The 25,618-nt window shown below is 42.5% G+C and overlaps 1 protein-coding gene across 1 annotated transcript in view; it reads left to right on the top strand.

The window, feature by feature from the left end:
- The window catches only part of plcb4b (phospholipase C, beta 4b), a 70,387-nt gene that overhangs the window by 23,915 nt on the left and 20,854 nt on the right, over positions 1-25,618 (top strand). The window contains exons 4-7 of the mRNA XM_084000698.1: positions 15,081-15,178; positions 20,884-20,964; positions 22,304-22,363; positions 25,070-25,213. Of these exons, the coding sequence (XP_083856824.1) occupies positions 15,095-15,178; positions 20,884-20,964; positions 22,304-22,363; positions 25,070-25,213 (369 nt within the window). The 5' untranslated portion in view covers positions 15,081-15,094. The remainder of the gene's footprint in view (positions 1-15,080; positions 15,179-20,883; positions 20,965-22,303; positions 22,364-25,069; positions 25,214-25,618) is intronic.

Below are 25,618 nucleotides of genomic sequence, written 5' to 3'. Positions count from 1 at the left end.
TTAATTGAAACGAGCAAAAAGGGAATTTCAGAGAATTTCGGCGCTGATTAGGAGCCGGTGTCATCATTCAGCTTTTCTCTTCCCTCCTCCACTCGCCCATCGCTCAAACAAACCGTTCAGAAAAACCGGTCACTGCAGGCCACGTTTCACCGCCCACAAGTCGGCACGCCACATTGGGTTTCATTAGAGCATGGAGAGGTGTGAGATACAGTAGTCAGTCAAATCAGGTGTTACACAGGTCATAAAACACACACATGCACACAGGATCTCCATCCTTGTTAAGGTTGGAGCCTGTTTGCTCAGCGATCACCGTCCCCTCTGCGCCGCCCTTCTGTTAAGTGACTAAATGAAATGTAAAAACAGACGCAGGCGATAGAAACATTGATTTCGGTGCCATATGTGCTGTTTGCTCAGCGAACAGAGGCCGCTATAAAACACTGTATCCCTCGCTAAGAGCTCTCATTGAATTAAAGACTATTTTTATCCAGTGTAAACAGAAGCACTTTTATGATATTGCTCTGTGTCTCATGGCTTCACCACCGTGAGTGATGGGTGCAGCAAACTACAGTCAAACATGCCCCCCCCACCCCCGCCCCCACCACTGCTAACTGGATTCTGTTTGATAGGGCCGAGTTTAATCTAATTCATGGTAATTCGATTGAACAGTCCTGCCACCACCAGAATGTTTGGAGTCTGTGCGCGACGTTGAATGAATGTCACCTCAGAGCGGCGTCCGCTTGAAGTTTGCTTCCAGGACAGGACACACTGCAGTGTGTCTTTTTTTTTCTTCCTGTGTGTCCTGGGTGGTGGCTGTCTCGCCAGAGGTCATAACTCAAGGAGTGTTTACCCAACCAGTTGACCCGAGGAGTTTCTCATGTTTTCCTCTTAGTGTGAACACTGGCCACATGCCACGCTATCATTCGCACCTGTTGAGCTGTCGTAAAGCTTTTTATTATTTTAGAAAGGTGTCGATTCAATAAAATGGACATATGTTGCACTGGTTGTGGAAGTTGTTCCAGTTTTATAAGCAGCACAATTACAATAGACCACAGATTATGACCTATGACTGTTCTCCTCTGCCGTCTACAGGAGCTGGACCCCTCTGGTCTCTTGAGAGTCTCCTCATTTCCTCCCCTTTGCTCACATCTTAGCCCCCCTCCCTCCCCCCGCTGATCCTGCTCAGTGCTGGAGCCCTGCAGGTGCATGTACTGTATGTGCACACTGTAGGGGCTGTGTTTTCTCAGCAGTGCTATGATATGTTGGTTGTTTTCTGACCTTTGTCTGTGAAAGTGTGTACATGTGTCCTGCAGGTGGGATGGGATGTGTGTTTCATGCAGGTGAGGCAGTTCCAGGCAGGGTGTATTGAAGGGGTCTCTGGTGGAAGGCTTTGTGGTTACCTTTTTTTTTTTTTTTTTTTTTGCATGTGTACCAAACACTGATCTGCTGTTAAATAACCACACAGACACACATCACACTGGTTGGGTTTAACCTTGCTCCATCTGTCTCTTTATCCAATAACGGCAGACATCGTCACTTGCGTCACAACTTTTTTTTTTTCTAGATCCTTTGCCAAATTTTTGATTTTGAAGATGAAATTTCAATTGCACTACCATGCAGCAGAGCCATGAATACACTTATCATTTTATCTCAGTTTGATAAGTGAATCATGAGGCGAGTAATAGTTTAGAGAAAATATTTTTTTTTCGGTCAGGTATATAAAGAAGACTGTTACGAAATCTGTCAGTTGATGCAGTGATACACATATCACACAATTTATTCTGTTGATCAATTCACTATTCATTATTTATTCACTCTCTTTGTAGAATACAGTAGTTATCACATGTAACCTTAAAGGGATAGTTCACCCAAAATTCAAATTTCAACCTCATGTCGACTAAGGGCTGGGAGAAGTTTCAGAGTCCTCCGTGCCTTCTCGGAGTTACGGGGGGGGCTCCGTCCTGTCCATATGATGGTTGCGAACGGAGCTCACTTTTCTTCGTCCAAAAAAACACACCAAAAAACATCCAAATACCTCCATAGTGCTCGTCTGTAATGTCCCTCTTGTATTGAAGCCCCAGCATGAGAAATTGTTCAGAAAAAAATTAAATAAGTCTATGTTTTAAGCTTGTTTGTAGCGGAAGCTCCCAGTGTTGCTCTGCCGGAATCTCGCGCGAACTGGGTGTCAATGCAAATCGCGCGAGATTTGGACGGACCAGGAAGAGCAGTGCTGGGTTTACGATACGGGTAAACGATTATTTGTATCTTCACTGCAGCCAACAGCAGTTTCATTTTATCGGTGGTTAATATGTAGATTCCATTGATCCAATAGAAATCTAGAGTCACCAGTTAACCTATTGTGCATGTGCATGAGGAAGCTGGAGAAAATGCTCCACCCTTCCAGACTCCACCCTGAGAGGTACCGAGCCCGGGGAATCGAACCCAGAACTGCCGGCCACTGTACCACCATGTCATAAAAAAAGGAAAGGGTATTATAAAACACTGGGCTCACAAATGAGTGACATACTAACACTTGACATTTAGCTTCAATGAGTCTTAAGCAGCAGATTTGTAGCATAGTTTATTTGTATCATATTGCACATAATGCAGCTTGGTGGAGACCTGTCAAATACCATTAAAGCACTGTTTGAATATGTGCACCCAGTGGGATTTGACCGCTAACCCCTCTCAGTGTTTGCATCATGTTCTGTGAATTGAAGAAAACAACTGGTTCGTGTCGACAGCTGAGAGAGGTCGTGCGTGGGAAAGGATCTGAGATGAGTGTGATCTCCAGAGGGATCTGCTGCTTTAAAGAACACGTATAATAATAATAAAACACTACACAGTCAGAGCCTGAGAGGCTGCTGATGTATCAACACTCTCTGTTATTTGCTCAGAAATCTTGGTGAAGAGCGCACAACCATTTAAAACTGTGTTATCTACTGTCGTTAAGAGCAGATGACGAAATCAAGGATCTGAAATGAAACGTCAGTCATAACGCGCAGCTCTGAATTTTGATGTTATACTTTATGAGTAATAGACAGTGTTGGATGAAGTCGTGCCTGTTTCATCATTGTGCCATTTTATCTGAAAGGAGAAGGTGATAGAACAACCAGACAAACAGATGGATGTTCACGTCTTTGCAGTCTTTTGACGATTCCATTATTGAACATGAGGGGTCTGAAGAAAATAGTTCCTATAGCGCCAGTGGATTTGTTTTGCAGAAAGTCATCGTACAGTAGGTGAGTCGGTGTGTGTGTCTTTAGACGGCTCGGACCAGGGCTGGGCAATTAATCCAAACTGACATTTAGCTCCTCTAACCGACGTTATCCTGCCTGTGTCGATTATTTTGTTTTTTACCCTTTTAAAAATCCCCCCTGTAATCGGTCAGTAAACATAATCGAGGCAAAAAGTTGAATTAATCATGATTCTGTTTCTTGCCATAATCACCCAGCCCTAGCTCTGACCCTGATAGTGTAAGGAAGATTGATGAGGCACATTAAGAACCAGTGCAGGGGGTCCTCCAGCATGAAGATGTGGCTCTTATGTGCTATTAAGAGGCAAATACTTGAGCAGTATTCTCAGTTGTATCTCTGCTACAAAACAGTAGCACTTGTCTCTGGACTGTCTGGTGAATCCAAAGTAGACAGGCCAGTGTTTACCTGCCGTTTCTTCAACACTGCTCTAGCCGTAAGACAAGTTAAATATCCAAATATCCTAGACAAACAGATAAGAGGGCGCGATGACACTTTGTAATGTGTACTGTTTGGATTAGAGAGCAGGATGCCGCCGTGTGACAGACCAAAGCCAAGTCAGATGAAAAGACAAGGACCCTGGTGCTGCCAGACATTAGTGTTGCAGCATGTTTGACATGCATGCATGCTGTGTTTATTTTCTCTGTCCTTTTTTGTTGTGTGTGGCTGCAGAATGATAGTCGCTGTTGAAAAATATTCTACATTAATGTGTTTGCAGAGTATGTACACAAGGCTCGGCTGTCGTTTAAACAAACTAAACAAACTTCTCCTGACACTCCTCTGAGCTCCAAGAATCCGAGGCAAGTGATAATAATACGAGCAGGCAGCGTGCACATCATTGTGTCATCGATTCCCTATATAGTCTTTAATCTTACTGTGAAAATACTGCCTCTCTCCACTTTCCCAGCATGAACTTTGCACATGCATGTGTGTGTGTGTGATTCTCTTAATTTATCACCCAGGTTTCACAAATAACAGAATGCAGTTTTGTTTATGCTGGATAGTTTTGATTTTGTTTGACACAGTGATGATCTGTTATTGCTACAGCCTTGTGTGCTGTTTATGTATTTGTGTGTTGTGTATGGCTGGTATATATCAATCAGAGGTATTGATAACAGGTTAATAGGTGCTCTGAGCAGTGATTGACTGGCCACTGTTGAGTTGTGGGAGGATGGATGAGGTGAATAGCAGGTTGGTGAACTGCTGCAGCTGTGTTAGTACTTGCTATAAAAAAAAAAAAATGTTTTTTTTAATTGTCATTGTGTGTGCTTTGAATGCTCCGTATTTGTCTCACTCACCCTGTGCTGTCCAGAGCAGGTGGCTGGCTCCAGCTGGTGAGGCTGACAGGGGAGAATGCCAGAAACTGATCAGTGATAGGAAAGAGGAAGAGGTTGTTTTCCAACAGTTTTATATGGTTTTTAGCTCAAAGGAGTTGCAACAACTAGGTTTTCTTAAATATAGGACAAGAGGTTGTTCTTTTCATACCTTGACATGTTTCGACGGATTCTTCCATCTTCTTCATATCAGAAGGGTCACTCACTAGGTGTTGGTGTGATGTGTCTTATCAGCCGCGCTAAATTTGACAGGACGACCACACCTGTCAGTTCATGCCTTCAGGACTAGTGACAGAAAAATCCTCCTCATGAAAAGAACAACCACTCGTCTTATACATAAGAAAACCCAGCTGTTATCATATTTTTATTGCAAGGATTCTTTTTTTTGGATGAAATACCTCTCTCTTGTGCAGTCTCTTCACTGCTTTCTTTGACATCCTCTTAAAGTGATATCGTCACAAACATCTGCTTTCACTGAATTGAATTAATTGGGTCTCTCTCTGAACTAAGTTGCAACGTACACGCAGCTCTTGACTGACACCTATAGGGTGGGACAACATACACTTCCTACACAAATAGCAATGGTCCCCCCACCTTCAGCTTGAGAACAGGTCTAATGAGCCAGAGTTAGTTAAAGGGTCTTTAACCCCATGTCTCCTCCTCTAATCCACATCCTCTTGTTATTGAAGTAGATTTACATTCTGACACCAATTAGACTTGATTCCTCTCAGCTGGCTTCACCTGCTCGTTAATGTCATGGAAACAGCAGGTGGGTCCAGCTTTTGGTTATTTGAAACGACCGGCTGTCAGTCCCACGAGGTGAAGGAGATGCACATTTGTAAGATTGAATGGGAGGGGGTCTCTCCAGGAAATATGTCAGGTCCCCTGTAAGACTGGAATGAAAATCCTTCTCTTCTCTTGTAACAATGGTCAGGTGAGTCAATACAGGCAAACATCACAACCACTAATGAAGCTGACTGTCAGGAAAATACAATGTTTGAAATATATTTGCATAATGAACTTGGCCAATGTTCAACTAACAATCACACTTACAAATTATTCAAAGATGATTTTATTTTTGAACCATATTTGACAACGTTAAGACATGCTAAAGGTTTTGTACAGTAGGTCTAAATTCCTCAAAACCCACAAGTTGCCTATTTCAGACAGTGTACTCTTTGTTTGACTGGTAACCTAGGAGATGAATATCATTATGTAGGCTACTTGTTTGACCCTTCTTTAGTGAAGACAGAAATAGCTTATTAGAAGGTTCTACAGAGTAAATCCTTGTAAATTTAAAAAGCTCATGTCATCTTGTAATGCAAAGATCTCGTAACGCAAAGATTTTGTCAAATTTGTTTCACCTCTTAAAGAAAATCCTAAGTATTCTCTCTTAAAGCCCCTGTACGGAGCTTTTAACTGGATACACAAAAGTCTCTGGTTTCCATGGCGGTGCGTGGTGCAGTAGTTAAAGCGGCCGCCCCATGTAGAGGCTACAGTCCTCACCGCAGGCGGCCCCGGTTCGAATCCCGCGTCGGGCAGCCCTTTCCTGCGTGTCATTCCCCCTCTCTCTGCCTCCCCATTCCCTGTCTATCTCTACTATGTGCTATCAAATAATAAAAAAGGCAAAAAAAAAAAGTCTTTGGTCTCTGCTGATGTGTCTCTGTTACCTACAACAGCAAATGAGCCCATCAGTGTGAAGATACGCTAATTCTAAGTAGTCTAATTCTATACCTCTGGAAGGCATGGTCGGGTCGGACCACTGATAAAACGATACGAATAGATACAGTACATTACCTCATCCATATGCACGCTGCAGATAGCTGCTAAAAAAAAAAAAAAAAAAGTTTTCAAAGCAAGTCCCGTCTTCTTTCCGACATTTCCAAAACAAATCTACACGCGCCGGCCAGACAAATGTCTTCACAACAGTGGGAAATAATGCAAACTTCATTCCGGCAAAACACCACTGCTTTTGTCCACAGGGGCCACCAAAACACTAAATGAAAAGTCTGTACAGGGGCTTTAGTGTTATATGAGCTGTATGAGTTGAGTGTATGTATATTAACTCTGTCTTACTTTATGTTGTCGTACACTGGCTGCTGTCTGCTCTGCTCTGAACTATTGTTCCTTTTTTTGTCCCTTATACCCCAGGGAGGGGTCAAAAGGAAATACACGTAATGAAACTATGAATGAGTGGTTTGGTGATTTTATGCTGGTGACATCATTCTAGAGTAAAATATGCATATGGCTCTATTATTTTTCAAGGTTAATGTTTTGATTTACCAACCAGCAGGGACGTAGCCTTCAGTCATCTGTCTTTCTCATGATGCCACTTTGCAAAGCACCTAAAATGTAATAAACTCCTTTTCATATTCATACACCTTGATCTCTGTGCATAGCAAAGTTAACCCAGCTCTGGTAAAAGTAAAAAAAACAAAATGGCAACAGCACTTAACCGTCCCAAGGTTGTGCTCAGCTCTACACTGTAAAAATACATGGCCTTGCATCTGTCTGTGACCTTGTGCTCAGTTTTAAAATTAATTTGTCAGCCGTCAGTTGTCGACCTGCTGGGTGTTAGAGTTTCAGTCCTGTAAGATACAAAACCACACACATACACACACTGTGGCGTGGTCTAAGACGTGAGTTGAGGATTCTGTGGTCAGGCCATACATGGTCAGACAACAAGCACCTGGGGAATTATTGTCAAGTTCCCAGATGAAGAGCAGCATGTACGTAACATTTATCTGTTGCTCTAACTCTGACCAGCTGTTTGACATTAAGTCTGAAGCTGATGTTCTTCCTGCTTCTGAAACAACAAAGGGAGAAGACAGTAGGAAAATTATGTCTTACTGGAAATTAAATACTTTTAATGTTTCATTTTGTTTTTTTCTGCCATTGATTGAGCAGATATTTTCTCCAGCTCTTCAAACTGTTGAGTCCTGTTCCAGCTGCGATGAATCAGAGCTCAGTACATTTTTCTTTCAGTGTTGCACACACACACACGCTTTGTACTAGTCAAGGCCACATTCAAGGTGAGAGGAAAAATAAGTCATGAACACAATCTGGTTGATTTAGTATTATATGCTATTATCTGAAGTTTTATTGTAATAATAATGTTAGCACTAGATCTAGAAGCCCAGATATAAATATGTTGTTTTAACATTTATTCAGGGAGTTTTATTAAGAGGAGAACTCTCTTTTAAATGCACCCTGATCACAATTTACACATTTACACAGATTTGACACCTTGAAACCCAAAACAACCACAGTCACTGAGCAGTTAGAGTTAAGGGCACTGTTAAGGCCTTGCTCAAGGGCTCCACAGTGGTTTTGGTGAAAGAGATTTAAGCTTTAGCTTCTCTAAACTGCCCTAACACTGACCCAGGCCTGCACTACCGAGCAGGATTTGGGCTTAGTGAGGTCGCTTCAGGGTTAACTCTGGGTTTTCTGTACTACGACGGTGGTTCACTTCTTACCTGGATACATCTCATGGTGACTTAAGCTTAACCTGGTCCAGAGCAGGTTAGGTTCCAGATTGCGATCGCCGGGTATAAAAGCTCCGCCTCCTGACCAATCAGTTCTCTTGGAAAATGGTCAAAAGTGTCAAAAAAAACAACAACTTGTAACGCTGATCATGACAGTATCGCTCTGAAGCACAGGAGCGATCACTCTCAGAGCCCACTGGCATTTTCAGATGAACATGATCATATGTGACCAGTGACACCGGAGTCGTACGCTCACTGTCCCACTAACACTCTGCATCGCATACACAATACCAAATGAGGCTACATGTGGGCCAGTTTAGAGGAACACACAAATGTGATTACTGTCTGCTCCATAATGATAGAGCAGTGATTTTATTTAATCTTAAGCTTATAAACTTTTTATTTACACAGTCAGTAGCCTCATTTCTGCAGTACTTTCTGCTTTGCTGCAGCGACTGTGTTGCTTTTTGCCTGGATTTGATCTTTCAGCTCTTCATGTTGCTGCAGAATTATTGTCTGCTCCTCGTTAATGAAATGCCACTGTCAGACATGTCCATGTTTGTGATCGCAATCAGGCTAAGTGGTAACCGACAGTGGTTAAGTGAAGCTGGGTAACTGGAAGATACCCTGGGTCTGTTGAACCTGCTTCATAGTTCAGATCCCAGGTCCCTCAGAATCTGAATAAGAGTTTATCTAGAGTCTTTGAAGTAGTAGTAGTAGTAGTAGTAGTAGTAGTAGTAGTAGTAGTAGTAGTAGTAGCAGCAGCAGCAGCAGCAGCAGCAGCAGCAGCACGGCTCCAGACTGCCCCTAAATGTGGGCATTTTGCCTCTAAAATTTGAGACAGAGCAAGTAAAATTTCCATCTGTGCAACCAGTAAATTGTCTGTAATATTTTAACACTGGTGAAACTTGGAAGCGGCAACTCAAAGAATCTGGTATCTGTCATTACAGGTGTCAGGCCAATATGTGTGAGTATCATGAATGAAAAGGAAATATGAATATTTGCTTTCCAAGTCAATTTATGGTGTGTGCCCCGACATTTTCAGGTTGCGCTCATAGAATTTTCATAGAAACTGAAAGTAATCTTCAATTGTTTATTTATGTCACACCTGTGAGGCAGGTAATACTGTACCAACAGGAAGGACTGTCTAGTCTTTTTTTTGTATTTGTTATTAAATGTGTCTTGTAATCTCATATGGGATGGGCCACAGTGGTGGCATGACACGAAAAAAAAAAATTCAATTCATTCATTCATAGAATTTGAAGTTAGGGGGTCACTGTGCTTTTACTAAAAAAATGTAGTCTGGAGCCCTGATTAGTAGTAGTAGTAGTAGAGATCCTGCTCTCTGTAGCAGTCAGATCCAAAGTATCAACTCCAGTACCACATGATTGTATAATGACAGTAACTACTTATAACTTGTAAGATAGAATCAGTATTATAAATGCCTGTGTGTAAACCGGGCCCTCTGTCAGACTGATCTGCAGTCAGTGTTGTTTCTAATGTTGAGGCTCTCTCCTTGTTGTGGAACAGCTCCGGTTATTGTGCCAGCTACTGTATGTCAAATGTGCCACCGTGTGTGTGTGTGTGTTGTTCACTTGTGTCCATTTGAGTGTGTCCCCAGTCAACCCTTCCACCACTGGCTGACTGATGTAGCTGTAGCCTAATTTTAGTTTATGAGGTGTGGGACCGCTGGGTGTTACCCTAGCTGCCATTTTAGATGAGGAGGCTGGGAACAGCGTGCCTCCCGGGGCTCCTATCTATCGTAATTATCTCATCGTCAGGGGTTGGACAGGGGGCTCGGACCTCACTCGCTTCCTCCAGCTTCCCTCGGCTCCTCACGTGCACATTCACACGTCCAGGAGCTCAGAGGCCCGGTGTGCGTGCTGGCATGGCCTTACAGAACCTCAGTGTGCCGCGCTGCTATTGGACAGATTTCAGCCCGCTGAGGAGAATGTTATCTAATGCATACTGTTGAGAGTGGCAAGATCTAGGCTAACATCAGACAGGACAGCACAACCCAATTAGTCCAAATTAGATATGTGATTTGTCCTATCTGAATAGTTTTGAATCTGATTTGGGAGTATGTATATTTCATATGTACATTTCTTTGAGGTTTCCTATCTCTGTCTCTCTGCGGGTTTGTGTGTTTCTGGCACCCAGCCTGTCCTCAGTTCCTAATCTCCACAGGAAGTGTGCATCTGTGTTTTCATTCCCCTGACAGGATGTGTGTGTGTGTCTGTGTTACGGTCCCCTGGTAGGACACCACAGATGGTGGAGGGCTGGGTCTGATGAAGTTGGCCCCCTTTTCTGTACATCACTGGGCGTGTTGACCTGGCCTCGCGCTGCGTCTCCCGTAGCGCTGTGACATCCAGCCAATCACACCCAAAATGCACTAATCTCTATAGAGTGTGGTAGGTTCCTAGAAAAGAAAGTGAATGGGATTTTTGCATTGCGTTTTGGATTCTGTCAGAAAATAAGCTCTGTGGCTAACACAAGTTTATGATACTTATAAGTTTTGTTCAGCGAGATAATCTTCACATATGAAAACCTTTTATACTGTATTTTGCGATCACCAGAAGTAAAAAGCTAATGTCAAAGGGATAGTTCAACATTTTGGCAAATTGGCCCATTGCCATAATCGCTATAGTCATAGCAGTAGGTTCGTTACCTTTAATTGTAGGTGTAAGCTATTTTTAGTACAGCGGAGCGCAGCAGCAGGCTGCTCAGAGCTACGCTATGGAGGCTAAGGGAATTTCTTGGTTTCCCTCATCAAACTCATCAAATACAAAATCCCAAAACTCCACAGCGCTTTTGTACACAAGTTGTGAGCTGCACAACCACCACGCTATGAGATAATGACGGAACGATACGAAACGGAGCCGTTTTCGAGGTAAATTCATACAAAACCGCTGATGCGCGTTGCATTCAGGGACAGTTTTTCAGCAAGCAGTCTCCGTATTTACCCTGTATTTACCTCGAAAACGGCTCCGTTTCGTATCGTTCCGTCATTATCTCATAGCGTGGTGGTTGTGCAGGTCACAACTTGTCTACAAAAGCGCTGTGGAGTTTTGGGATGTTGAATTTGATGAGTTTAATGAGGGAAACCAAGAAATTCCATTAGCCTCCATAGCGTAGCTCTGAGCAGCCAGCTGCTGCGCTCCGCCGTACTGAAAATAGCTTACACCTACAATTAAAGGTAATGAACCTACTGCTATGACTATAGCGATTATGGCAATGGGCCAATTTGCCAAAATGTTGAACTATCCCTTTAAGCTTTAACGGACTACTACATGGTCGCATGACTAGACAAACACCACCAACTAAGCTTTCCACTGGTTTCAGCTGCTTTATTTTAAAAACATTGTATAAAGGGGAAATGGGACTATTTTTACTTGTCAAGGACACATGAGTAACATAAAATAACATTCACAAGAACAGTCATGCCTGTTCGGGGGTGATGACGTTTAATGTCCCCGACAGGGTTTGTATTCGTATTGAGCAACTTGTTAGCAACCGCCTTTTTTACGACGCATAAAAGCTTCAAAATTCACAAGTAGGGTATTTACTGACGTGTTTTATGTCGTAGAACAAAACCTGAAACTCGCTTAAGCTTTTGTAAACCACAGACCTAATTTGAGGTATTTTACCAAAATCCCATTCAAAATTCAGGTTTACTTGCAGACTCTATAGAGAGCCTAAGCGGAAGCAGGAAGTAACGCTCACCATGGGACCTCAATCTGGAAAAAATCTCCATGTAAGTGAACGGGACTCAAACTTTTATTTCATGATCCGATTGAATTGTGTCATGAGAAAAATAAAAAAATAATTCTTCCGTTGCCGTTTTACGACAAACTGCTGATTTATTTCGGATCCCGAAATAAAACTTTGACTCCCGTTCACTTACATGGAGATTTTTTCCGAGTTGAGGTCCCATGGTGAGCTTCTCTTCCACTTCTGTTTAGGCTCTCTATAGACCCTTTCAGAGAGTATAAACAAATACAGGTGTTACCAAGGATACTAATTAAGGCTCCATTCAATTTAGTGTACCAGAGCGTTTTCTAATGAGCCACACCTGTCTTTGTTTATACTCTCTGAAAGGGTCTATAGCCAACGAGAGGATTGAGTGTTGTATGATTTAGACTTTTTCGGCCGTGTGCAGCCACTGCATCAGGAGTAACGGTGTCTGTTAATGAAGCTGCATGTCAGAGTGAGATTAGCTCTTACTAGCTGCTGTATAATTGCGCAGGCGGCCTCTCTGTGTTTTCATAATGACAGCCCACAGACATGTCTAAACCTTTTGCTTCATCTGCAGTTGTCAGGCCGGGCCCACCCAGCCAGCACTTTTCTGTAGCTTCTGTTGATGTTGTCTCTGATCTGTGTTCCCCACATCAAAAGCAGACATCCCCCCCGCCGTCCTCACCCACCCCGTCCCCCCCGTCCTCTCCAGCCAGTCTCTGTCACATACAGCTGTTCCACTGGTCCATTTCTCTTTACCCACCACTGTTCTGTTTTATCTCTGCCCCCCACCCCTCCCTCCCCCCATCTCTCATCTCCATAGTCCATCTCTGTCTCTCACCTCTTCAGACTGGCTTCATATCAGGCTCGTACTTTTAGTCCACCGCTTTTATTTTCTCCTGCCTCGCTCTTATCTGTCTCCTCGCCTCGTCATTTCCCCGGTGCATTTATCGCTTTCTCTCCCACCGTCATTGTCTCACTCTTTCACCTTTTTGTCATTTCACACATCAAAATCCTGTTTCCTTCAGTTTTCTCCCTGGGAGGAGAATGGGTACATGTCTGCATGAAGTGTGGGCCTTTTGATCTGCAGGGTGTGTGTACACGCTCACACTGACGTAGACAGATACTCCAATAAAATCTGTAGTGAAAACATTAATGAATCATTCCCTCTCTGGAGCACTTTTGGGAGAACATTAATTAAAGTATATTGTTGTTGTATTCATTAGTGTTTTTTTGTGTGTGCAGTATGTCAAAGGAATCTTAGACCTATAAATTGAAATGACAATTGAATTACACCTCAGAGTATTCCCACCACGACTTAATATTGGCTGAGCAATTAAACTATACATAGCATGTCACGTTCTCAAGTTCGCTTCTCACTCTCAGTTTTGCCTGACACGTTTGAGGCTGACGTAGGGAGAGCCTATCTTGGGTGGTGTCATCAAAAATATTACAGCTTCCTGTCAGGACCCCCTCCCCTGCCTGAGCTGGATGTCTTACGTGATGATACACGTGCAGGTGTGTCACGTGAATCAAGACTGACTTGTTTTTTTTGTGTGTTTGAGGAGGACTACGGTTCACATCCAGACTGTTTGAAGTCAAGATTAAAGTAAACTTAATGGAAAAATCCACCTTTTGATACTGATCAGCTCTCAGATGTGTTGAACCCATGTTGTTTGGTCCCAGCCAGGGGTTATTCTGCCATGATGCAGTGCGCCCCCCACTCCCTCATCTCGCCCTGTTGACTTGCTGCTGGAGTGGCTAAAGCTGAGCTGGGCATTTTAAAACAAAAAAAAAATGTCCCCGAATTTCAAGATTTTGCTCTTGGCTGTCACCTTTATTATGTTCCTTCAGTTTAAAGTAGAAAAAATGAATCTGGACTCTGGACTGAACAACCCGGCAGTGGTTGGTGCCTAAATTCTTGCACTGTAAGGGTGAATAAACTGTGTTTAAAGAAGTTGTGAGGGGGTGCAGTGTTTAGATGAAAGACATTTGTTGAAAGTTCTGCAGTTGAGCTGCCAGTGACCATGTAACCAAGTGATTGAGCCAAGAAAATCAGCTTTTATAGCTGCAGCGATTGATTTATTTGTACTTCTCATGAATACCTTTGTAGACTTGTCTAAGGCTAGTCCAATATCTTGACACTTCACACATCATTACTCAAATTTAAATCACACTACCTGATACACAAAGCCCACATCTCTGCACTGAGGGCAACAAATGAGAAGTTGATGAAGTAGAGTAGAAACACAACAAGTTGATTTCATAGACGACTGCTGCAGAGTTTTAGAGCTGAGATTTGTGATGGAGCATGATAGAAACCTAGGCCGTCCAATTAGATATTACCAAGATATAGGAGTTAAAAGAAGTAACATCAACAGATACTGGTCAGAGTTTGCAGCTTTTTTTTTAGCAGATCATCCAGAGCAAAAAACAACCTTGAAATGTTATTTTTGACATTGAGGAAATCTCATCGTTTATGTAACTGAACAAGATAAAAATGCAAATTGAACTCCAGATGAATTTCAATTGTTTTGTTTTTAGCAGTTCTGTTAAAGTGAATGCATTACATAATAACACGGCCACACCCACATTTCTTTCTCTCTATATATACCCAGTAGTAGTATGTGTATAATTCCACTGTGATAAAGACTGCAGTGATTCAAGCTTTACTTTTTTATTTATTTTATAGATAAAGCCAGGATCTACATTGTTTACTATTGATTTACATTGCTGTGAATGAAAACACTGCAATCACACGCAATGTTTACACTGTTTCCCTCTGGTTGGTTGTTGCTGAAACATCAATGCAGTTTTACTCAGTAGTCAATGTGTATATTCTTCACTTAAAACCAGAAAAACAGGTTAGAATGAATAAAACCAAGTCAAATCTCTACATCTGAGTTGCAGAGGGCCAGTGGCTGACATGCACACTCAGTGACCTCACTGACCTTTTTCTCTCAAACATCCAGATCTTCCACAGACTCTACCTCTCACAGAGGATATTTTTGGAGAAGCCCTGGGGGTGGGGGGGGGGGGGCTGGGTACAGTAGCTTTGCTGAGTGAATTCAGCATCTTTGTGTGACTTGAGGAAAGAGGGAGACAGGCATTGTGTCTGTGTTTCATGTAGCATTCGTTCTGTCCTTGAAACCTCCAAGGGCTTGTTAACCTGATTGTTAAAGATTGTATTTACTAATGTTGATCTCCTGATCTGTTTCTCTCTCTTTCTTCTCTTCTCTCTGTAACTCTCTTTCGCTCCTCTCTTTGTGTCACAGGTTTGTGAGCAGCCATGACGAAGTCCTACGAGTTCAACTGGCAGAAGCACCTGCCGGAGTTCATGCAGGAGGGCACCTCCTTCGACAGGTTTGATGAGGTAAGAATGAAGCTTTGTTCAGACTGCTCTTGGGTTGATATAATATTTTTATTCTATTTATTTCATATATCTGATGAGCGTATGGACAGTCTGGCTGTGCTGCAAACTGTATGAGTTTGTCAGTAACATTGTCGATACTGACGTGGGTTGTTGCATTATCATTATTCACCTTAATGATCATCCTCATGATCATTAGCGCGCGTGCACACACACACACACACACACACACACAAACACACTTACACAGAGAGAGAAGCGGAGGCGTCTCCTTTATAACCCGACACGTCATAGTTGTAGTCAGAGGTCTCGCTGTAGGCAGGCCACATTGATCAGCCTCATTAAGATGCCTCACCATGGCGACTGCTTGTCTGCCACACATCCACCACCAGCACACTGAAAAGATTATGTGTGATCCTGGTGTGTTCCTTCTTTTCATATAGAGCATTTACAAAAGTGGCATTAAAAGCATCAATTACAACTCTTTACTGACTCTTTAAAATAATATGATAAGAATTTGATATAATAAAATATATATAAACAAATTATCAAAATAATATTTAAGGGAAAAAAATTAAAAAGCATAATTTCTCTTAATTATTCTTAAGTAATAAGGCAGTTTACTGAGAACATATATGTACCAAAACAGCACTATTCTATTCAAACGCTCTCTCACCCTGTGTGTGTCTGTGTGTATGTATGACCCCATGTATATCTTCTGTCTGTTTCCTCTGCCTAACTTAATCAGGACACTTAGCTAGGACATTTGCAGAGCAAAGGCAAAGTGTGTCACACACGCGCGCGCACACAGCCGCACACGCACCCTCGCACACATCAGGAAATCCCCTCAGTCCTCTCGGTTTATGTGGGCATCAGCGAGGGGAGGAGGATCCCTCTCAGGCAGAGAAGAAAACTTGAAAGAGCGTAGGGAAAAGCACCATCAAATCCAGAGCCATGTCAAAGGGAGCCGTGAAACTGGGCCGGCGTGCCTCTGAAGAAAGTCCTCAGTGTGTGGCTGCTGAGAATACAAGCCAGGCTGTGATGAGACCGGGTCAGCACTGGCCTGAATGGTAACAAGGTCAACCTGTGCCAGTCACCTTACAGTTATATTAATACTCTCAGCTGGGATTTAACGCCACCTTATTACCCCTGCAGTTCCTTATTAATGAATCATCTTTTTAAAAACTCTCACTGTTAATGTATGCTGTAGGTGGCGCTGTGTGTAAGGCAAGGCAAGGCAATTAGCAAATTATTTGTATAGCCCTTTTTTACAAAAAAATTGTCTCAAAGGGCTTTACATGGCATCATAACAACATCCTCTGTCCTTAGACCCTCACATCGACTGAGGAAAAACTCCAGGAAACCCTTTAACAGGGAAAATCTGGAGAAACCTCAAGGTGAGCAACAGAGGAGGGATCCCTCACCCAGGACGGACAGATGTGCAGTAGATGTTGTTACAGACAAGAAAACACTGCTGCCTCACATCATGAATGTCCTGCTTCCCCACATCACCGTATGAGCCAGGCTAGCTGTCTGTGTCTCTATGTTGCCTGGTGATAGACTGGCATCATGTGCAAGGCGTACCCCACCTCTCACCCAATGTCAGCTTGACTTGGCTTCACCCCCCCTCCACGCCCTCAAAGGACAAGTGGTCCTCTCTGTTGTCAATCCTGCCAGCCAGTAAACTCAGACCAGTGAATCTCTGCAGGGAAAGAGAGATGGAGCAGCAGTCCTTCATTCATTACCTAAGTGGGTTTTTTGCTCATTAACCTCTGACCTGGCTCATGTTACTCCACTTTGTTATGAGCAGGCAGCAGTGAAGGTCTCCCTCTTACAAATGTATTACGTCCTCTGTGTCTGTGAGCGAGTGAAGAGCTGTTGCTCAGTTGCCTGGCAAACACAAAACCTCCAGGGGATATCTGCATCGATTGGAATGATGCACGCCAAGTCCACCCACCCACACAGACATGCTCTTTAACAGTTACACACACACACACACATAGGGAAAAATGCTAACTAGCATGGATTTGTTCCACAAAACATTGAAAAACACTGACTGAAACCCCATTGAGTGACAGATGGTAGAGGCAGGTAGTGTCTATGTGTGTCAGTGTCTGTGCGTGTGTGCGTGTGTATTTGTTTGTGTGTTGGTGAAGACGTAGTTTTCCATGCAGTTTAAAGCTGTATTGAGGACCTTTAGTCAGTACCTGGAAGCTTTCAATACTACACATCATTTTAACTGTCACTCCAAACTTAAAGTGACATGATTGATTGGAGGAACACTTTCATGTCTAAGTGCTTTCTTATAATAATGTTCCTCTCTTTAAGTGGAGCCAGTATCGGTACTCCCTCATTTTCTTGTCTGGTTTTTATTTTTTATTTCCATTTTTTCTTTGTCATTTTTTGTCTAACAACCTGCCATTTTTCATCCTTTTTTTTTTTTTTTTTTCTTTTTTTTTTTACCTCTATCCTAGTTTCTGTTTAACTGTAACTCAGTGTGGTTCTCTGTAGAGTACCTAGTATCTCCACTCAACAATTCATTTGTTTTTTTGTTGGAGTGATATGTCTCAGATCAGTTTCCTCTCTCAACAAGTTCAGAGGTCAGAGATCCTCAATGATCAGTCACGCTACAGCCTGAGGGCTGAAGGCTTCCTCTCTGTGTGTGTGTTTTGTTAATTGTCTCACTGGTAATCAGTCACTTAAGATTAAGATCTGCCTAATGTTTGGTTTTTCATGGGGACAGAATAGCCACATATTGACAAACAGGTGATGAAGGCAGAGGAAAAGAGAAATACTCATTTCTGTTGTTTATTAGCTTATTTTTAAAGAAATGTTGTATAATCCTCGTAGATATTATTGTTGAGAGTCCCAGACAGGCTGGCTCAGTTATCGGTAATAAGAATATAATATTAATACCGGTAATAATCATAATAATAATAATGATTCAGTGATTTAGGCTGGGGACAACACACCAAAAAATGATCCACTCCATCTGTGAAGTAGACGTACCAAATGAAGATGGCTGTTGACAAAAAGATTAGGAGAGGGAAATACTTTGAAGATGGCTGTGGGGCAACATAAGCCCATTATACATGCAGCATGGTGGTGTTTGCTCTCTGGTTGCATTACCATAACACGTATTGTGGAAATGCAACAAATATAACAAGATGACGAACAACAAAGAAAATTGGATTCAACACAAAAAACAAAATCAGGATTTAGGAAAAAACTAAACAGGAAAGTAGAGATAGAAAATAATTATCATGCATTTTTCCTTTTATTATGAATAATACTTGTTTGTGTAGGTTGAAAGGTAGAGTAGGAGATCCTGGAAAACCGGTTAGAGCAGGCTACACTTTGAAAATACACAACTCCAAAGTCGCCTTTTCGTATCGTAATTTGTTGGAGACTCTGAACACGCACTTGAGGGACATGCACAAACCATCCAACCATCCAATCAATTTGTTTGTGTTTTTACAGGATTGGCCGTTCCACACTTGACTGACATTTTTCATTTTTGTGCAAAAGCTTTTAATTAATTTGTTGCAATCTCCTCCCCTACATTACCTGTAAAATAATTCACCTTAGAGCACATGATGACGTGCAGCAGTTCCTGTTTTCATCAGCCGGCTGATAGACAGTAGCTTGTTAAATACTCAAGGCCGCGTGTGTGTGTGTGTGACTCAGTTTGAATGTGTGGGAGTATTTTACATTCCCATGATGGTCATTCATGTGGATGTAAACAAACAAAGAAGGATTTTTTGTCAGTCATTCTTCCATTCAACACAGTTAGTGCTTACTGTGGTGAGAGAACTCATTGATGTGATCTTACCTGTGACGTGTGTGTATCTTTGTGAGAGACAGACAGACAGAGTGCCAAAACAAATGGATGCTCTTGGCATTGATTTTAAAGCCCACACCTGGTTTAGTGTGCTGCTGCTGTTTCAAAGAGACACACACACTGACCTACACTTGCCCAGGCACTTAGGGAAGAATGTCGACATGGTGAGCAGGAGCTGGACCAACTCTAACCAGGGGCCCGTCTATCTGCACACCCCCGCTGAGACATGGCCGTGTCCTCGGCTAATTGCTCCTTTGTGTGTGGAAGGACTGAGCGTTCCCATAAACCTTTTAGCTCTGATAGTGTAACAGTAGCCTGCTGCATGTTCTCAACAGTCAAGGCTCATTTGAGACGTCTCTTGCGTGGACTTGGCCTCGCCATGTGCAACTGAAGCCTCTGTCATACCAGATTCAGATAAAAGAGAGTGGAGCTTTTAACTGCACTTAGAGCAGTCTCACTATTTCCTCAGTGGAAAAAGGATTGTTCTATTGGTTTTTATGGAGGGCTACGGACGACAGGATAGGACAGTAAGAAGAACAGCCATAATAACAAGCCGGCTCAGTCCTATTTGCAGCAGTGTATCTCATGGCAGCAACATCCTGAAATAATAAATTATGAGTGTGTGTGTGTGTGTGTGCGACTGTGTCACACTGTTCCCTATTGCTTATATTAGAGTTAGAGTGACCCAGCAGCCGTCTCCTCCTCTATTTTTCTCTCCTGTGCTCCGTCCGTCTCAGATGTGTGATTCCAGCGGAATAACACACACATACACACACATACAGTCTGACACATTCATTTGTCAGTGCAGTCACCATCACAGCAGCTGATTGAATTGAGAGAAAAATGTTTGGGTGAGATAAGCAGGCTAATGTTAGTAGATTCTCTACACCAACAGCAACTAAACAGGGGTTGTTACATGTTGCATAGCAGCTGATAGATGGAGATCTTGGCCTGCACACCATCTGATCTGTTCTAGACGTGCATATGCACTAGGGATGTCACATTACTTGTTTTCACAATTAATCGCGGTATTAAATGCCACAATTTATTGATCGCAAAGATTCCTAAATACGTCACTTTCCAAAAAAAGATTATGTATGAACCGTGTCGGCAGATGTGCGCCAAAGTGAAGGTAAATGCACAGACACTGGTCCATTTACCTAATGTAGCATTGAATTGGTAGGAATTTAAATGCTAGAGTGTCATTTGTAATAAAAAAAAAAGATTAAAATTAATTTAAACATTTGGTATCGATGACAATTAATGACTTGAATATTTCAAACACTTCCCCTGGCGGATTAATAATTGGTCATATTTTAATAGATATTTAAAATATTTTATAATTAGTAATGTAGGCCTATATTTTAACTATATTTGATTTTACACATTAATAGTGTTGTGAAATTAATTAATGCATAATAATTGTGATAATCGTAATACAGAGATTATTTCTCTGAGTATATTGGTACCAAAAAAATCTATTATCATGACATCCCTAACATGCACACACTCACACACACACACCTGCATCGTACTCTGCGTTGTCCTCGGTCTGTGTTCCATGATGATGTTTCCATTCTGCAGCTCAGGGCAGTTACATTTATCTCACTTTGTTTGCCTTAGCAGTAGGTTTCCTCTCCATCATCCCCTGCACACAGTGTGTATGTGCACATATAAATGTATTTGGGCATACTTGGCATGTGTGTGTGTTCCTTGGCAGACAGGTATATCTTAGAGAATGAATGAGACCTACATGTGTTTGTCCTGTTGCATAAGGCCTGTGTGTGTTAACCAGGTTGGCTGTTTAATGTCCTGAAATGTCAAATAAAAGCCTGTGACTGATTAAAATCTTCTCCTCCCTCCACAGGACCCGTACATCTTTGAGCCCAACTGTCAGATGAGGGTGGACGAGTTCGGCTTCTTCATCACTTGGAAGAGTGAGGGAAAGGTATGACCTCCATGTCTGTTCTCTTGTCTGCTCCAGAGCTCATGCAAGGAAAAAACCTGATGAGCGGGAGACAGAATCTAAAAGTTAAGAATAAGAATGGTTTTATTAATCCCCAAAGGGAAGTTAATTTGTCTGACAGCTCATCTACCAGTTGCAGAATAATTAAAAAGCCTGATGGCTGAAAGTATGAAGGATCTTCTACATCTGCAGCAAAGAGAGAGAAGTCATCCACCACTGCTGTTTTTTTAGGTGTTATGAAGTGGATGATCTGTTCAGATTCACTTTAACATCTTGAGTGTGTGTCTCTGCACCCCCTCCCCCAGGGTGTCCAACCTGGCTCCAGTCACAGAGCCAGCTTTTTTCACTAGTTTGTCCAATCCCTTTGTGTCTGATACTTCCTCCCCAGCAGACAGCAGCATAAAACAAGAGAGAAGACATCTGACATAAACCCTCCTAGTCCAGGGAAACCATTGAAAACATGTAGAAAAGCTCAGTGTAAAACATGAGCACCGACATGTCACTCAGAAACACAGTCATCTACTTTGTGGTGTTGTACGACAACATGTCATTTCACCTCAGGAAGAAACCTGTCAGCAGAAGATGATGTCCTGTGTTAACCTTAACAGAGGTGTTTAAATAAGACTGGGCCTAGTAAATAGTTACAGGTGGTGTTTTTACTACTCAAATAGTCTGGTACTTAAAGCAAACAGCTCAGAGCTGATTAAACACAATGTCATCACCATGACAGACAAATGTATATCTGATCTGAGGGACTTCAGCTCTCCTAACGTCAAATGTAACAACAGACTTCCTCCCTCCATGATGATGATTTGAATGATTTCCCACCTCTTTTTGTATCAAGTGAACATCTGTCAATTGTGAAGATGTTTTTACAATTGGTGTTTAAGTGTTCCAAAAGACCTCATTATTCCATTATGTACTGTTTTTAAAAAGCCAAAGCCGTATGAACAAACAGATATCCAACTCTCCTCTGTCATCTACATGTTTATTCTATGAGTGGATACAGGTGGGTGGCTCTTGTAACTTATAAACTGAAGCGATGAATGCCATAAATACTATTCCCAGTGTACAAAGAGAAAATGTTGTAGTTATTGAAAACTTGAACAGTGATAAAACTCACATTTGGGTCGTAATGATCCATGTTAATAACTGAGACGCTGGGAGGTTGTGGTTTTGTTGCTACATACTGAACATTAGACATAATTGCAAAAATCATAAAAGAATACAGTGTGAGCAGTTTGTTTTCTTAATCTTCTCCCTCCTCACCTGCTGTCCCCCCCCCCCCCCCCCCCCCCCCCTCCTCTGTATCTCTCTGCAGGAAGGCCAGGTGCTCGAGTGTTCGCTCATCAACAGTATTCGTGTTGGTGCTGTCCCAAAGGTGAGACCTAAGGACAAACAGTTTCCTGGCTCCTGCCTCCACAACATTCATGCTCTGTACCCATACCCCCCCCCCCCCCCCCCCCTATTCAGTCTCTGTGGTAAAATCTAAGGAGACCACGACACCAGGCACGTTACTCATGCTTTAATTAGCCGAGGCTTCAGCGGTGTAATCTATTGATCGACTGGCTGACGTGGGACTCTCAGCTGACTTCTCTGTGCCGAGACTGTCTCTCAGACACCAGATTCACCTGGCTGGGCCACCTGGAGAACATGAACATGAAATATTCAACTCATCAATATTTATGTTTCAGAACAGGTTGGAGCTGAAACTTCTTTTTTGCCTCCCTGCTTTGTGCTTTTGACCCAGAGAGGAATAATGAAAAGCTTCCAGCTCCATTATAATGGGCTGTCAGAGAACCACTGGGTTGAACTCTATTGGATCAAATACTCATAGACAGAAGATGTACTGTCAGTGTAAGAATTATTTTTCCTTATAGGAAAACAATCCTGAAATAGCCAACTGTACCATCAAGCTGCAGTATTGTGTATTTTCAGTGCAGCTTGAATCTAATCATCTGAGATGGAGCCAGAAACACACAGGGATAGAAAACTGTATGGTTTCACTGTATATTAAATATTGATTAGTGCAGTTTGGCCTTGACAGTGACACATTACATGGCAGTATTTGGCACCATGCAGACCAGATGAATTATGAAAGCTCTTAAGGGAATATCCGTGATGATGCCACTAATTAGGAGGCAAACCAGTCCAGCCACTTGAAGTCCCAGGCCTGTGTGCTGTGGACATTACCTGGTTGTGTGTGTCCTGATGACAGCAGGAGGAGGGGGTCTGTTTGTCTGGTCGTCCACATGGATGTGTGTATGTTCGTGTGTAAGGGCACGTATACAGATACTGCAGCCTGATAGCAGCTCCTCCTGTTTGTTCAGACGCTGTGTGCTGCTGTGTAAGTAGCAGGGCTTCTCCACAGAGGTTAACGTGGTTACACAAGCTCTGAGAGCTGTTTCAGATAATCCAATGAGGGAGAGAAGATGAATGGCACTGGATGACTGCTGGCTGGGGTTTTAAAACAGCAGAGCCCGTTGCCTGTTGCTGCTAATTCAATCACATAACAAAAATACATCACAATCTTCATGGTGACGGCGGTGGCAGACTGAAATCTGATTGAAAATATGAGTGGGAGGCGTCGTGCTGTGTTTTCGATAGTGAGAGAATGTTTCCATGGATTTTCTGTTTGACTCACTGAACAGGAGTTCACAGTCACTTCAGGCTGAGCACTGGTGACAACTGGAGGTTGTTGTGAAGAACAAAACCAGGGGAACCACAGGTCTTTAAATGTCAGTAATGTCAGATCTAATGTCTTATGTATAAATTACTTGCATTCATAATTCATAACTTTAAAGGGATATTTCAACATTCGCCCATTGCCATCCCTATAGTCATAGCAGTAGGTTCGTTACCTTTAATTGTCGGTGCAAGCTGCTGAATGTGCAGGTCACAACTTTTTGGAGTTGCTGCATTGTGGACTTGATGAGTTTGATGAGGGAAATCCGGAAATACCATTATGCCTCTCCATTGCGTTAGCTGAGCAGCTCGTATCTCTGCCCCGCCGACAGTTTGCACCGTCAATCAAGGTAACAAACCTACTGCTATGACTATAGGGATTATGGCAATAGGTGAATTTGCCAAAATGTTGAATTATCCCTATATGAATGTACAGAAATGTATACAGTAGAAGCATATGATGTGATTTATTTTATTTGTTGTAACATTAGTGTTAGTGTTATTAATCGGATGTTATTTATAGAATTTTGTTGGAACAACAAACTGTGGTAGGATTTATATAGTTTCCATTAGTTGAAACAATAAGGTCAGTTTTTATTTTCAGAGGGTGAATTACATCATTAAGTGGTCCCATCAAACATGACCCTCATGCATTTTTTTAATGTGGTGGTTGGTTGCAGTCAGGGAGAGAGAGAAGGGGGAGACAGGCGGCAAAGGGCCTCAGGTTGGATTTGAACCCGGTGCAGAGGAGGCTTTTACATTGAAACCCACTGACTCTGAAGACAACGACTCATGTCCAGGGATTTGTATTATATCATTATGTATTGTATATTGTATAGCAGTGTTAGGCCTGACGTCTTGTCTTCAGTGCCACTGATTCCTTATGACAAACACACAAACTTCACCTTATACTGACAACAGCTAACATCCAGTTTTGTTTTAACATTCCAGTATCAGTACATCACAGCGTTACTCACTGTGACGGTACCGTGGAGCTGGTTCACTGATAAACGTCACGGCTGAGTGAAACTCTTGTCACGGCCGAGATGTCTTTTGACAGCTAGGATCTCTTTAGATTTATTATTTTAATTTGTTCCTTCATGATTGATCTGCATTCATTTCATTCTTCTTAAGCTGACGTGGAGCTCAGAGTCTCCTGGTGACAACACATATTGTATATCACAGTTTGTTTTAATCCAGGAGCCTCTCTAGCAATAAACATTTCAACATCCTTCACTCGAACCTCCTCTGCCTTTGTGTTTTCTTGTCACTTGACCGTTTTACTGCAGTAATACCACACAGGTGATTCAGACCTGCCCTCAGACATTTTCTGCATTTTCAAACTTTCCCACCTGGATAAACCTACACCTTGACTTTGCTTTATCTCTCCTCCTTTCCTCAGGACCCAAAGATCTTGTCATCCTTCGAGGCCAGTGGAAAGACGGAGGCAGACTTGGAGGGCTGTATCATCTGCATCTGCAGCGGCACAGACCTGGTCAACCTGAACTTCATGTTCATGGTGGCAGAGAGTCCAGACACAGCCCGGGTAAATACATGTAGTCACTCTGTTTCCACAGCCAGGTGCTTCGACTCTGCACTTTGGATGTGAATCTACACAATGATAAGGTGTGGTACAGATGTTGAGATTGCAGCTCTGTCAATATATCACTTCATTACACACTATCATCTAAAATAGGTGTGTCTGCCTCACACACGCATCGATCTAAACGTACCCATTCTGGTTCATACACCCTGCAGCGATAACCGAACCTCATCGGCTCCCCCTAACTAAGACAGCCCTTCATACGAATGTGCTGAAACCTCGGCAACACTCCTCAAAGCCCCGAGATGCTGTTGATTGAAGCACTTGCATGTTTGTCCTATAGTCTGAAAACAAAGCCAGGGTGCCTCTGCCCAGCAGCTGGAAGACCCGTCAATTCATTCAACATTT

The sequence above is a fragment of the Trachurus trachurus genome (assembly GCF_905171665.1).
Source record: "Trachurus trachurus genome assembly, chromosome: 24".
In the NCBI taxonomy this organism is placed as follows: Eukaryota; Metazoa; Chordata; class Actinopteri; order Carangiformes; family Carangidae; genus Trachurus; species Trachurus trachurus.
This window is presented reverse-complemented; position numbering and strand designations above follow the sequence as displayed.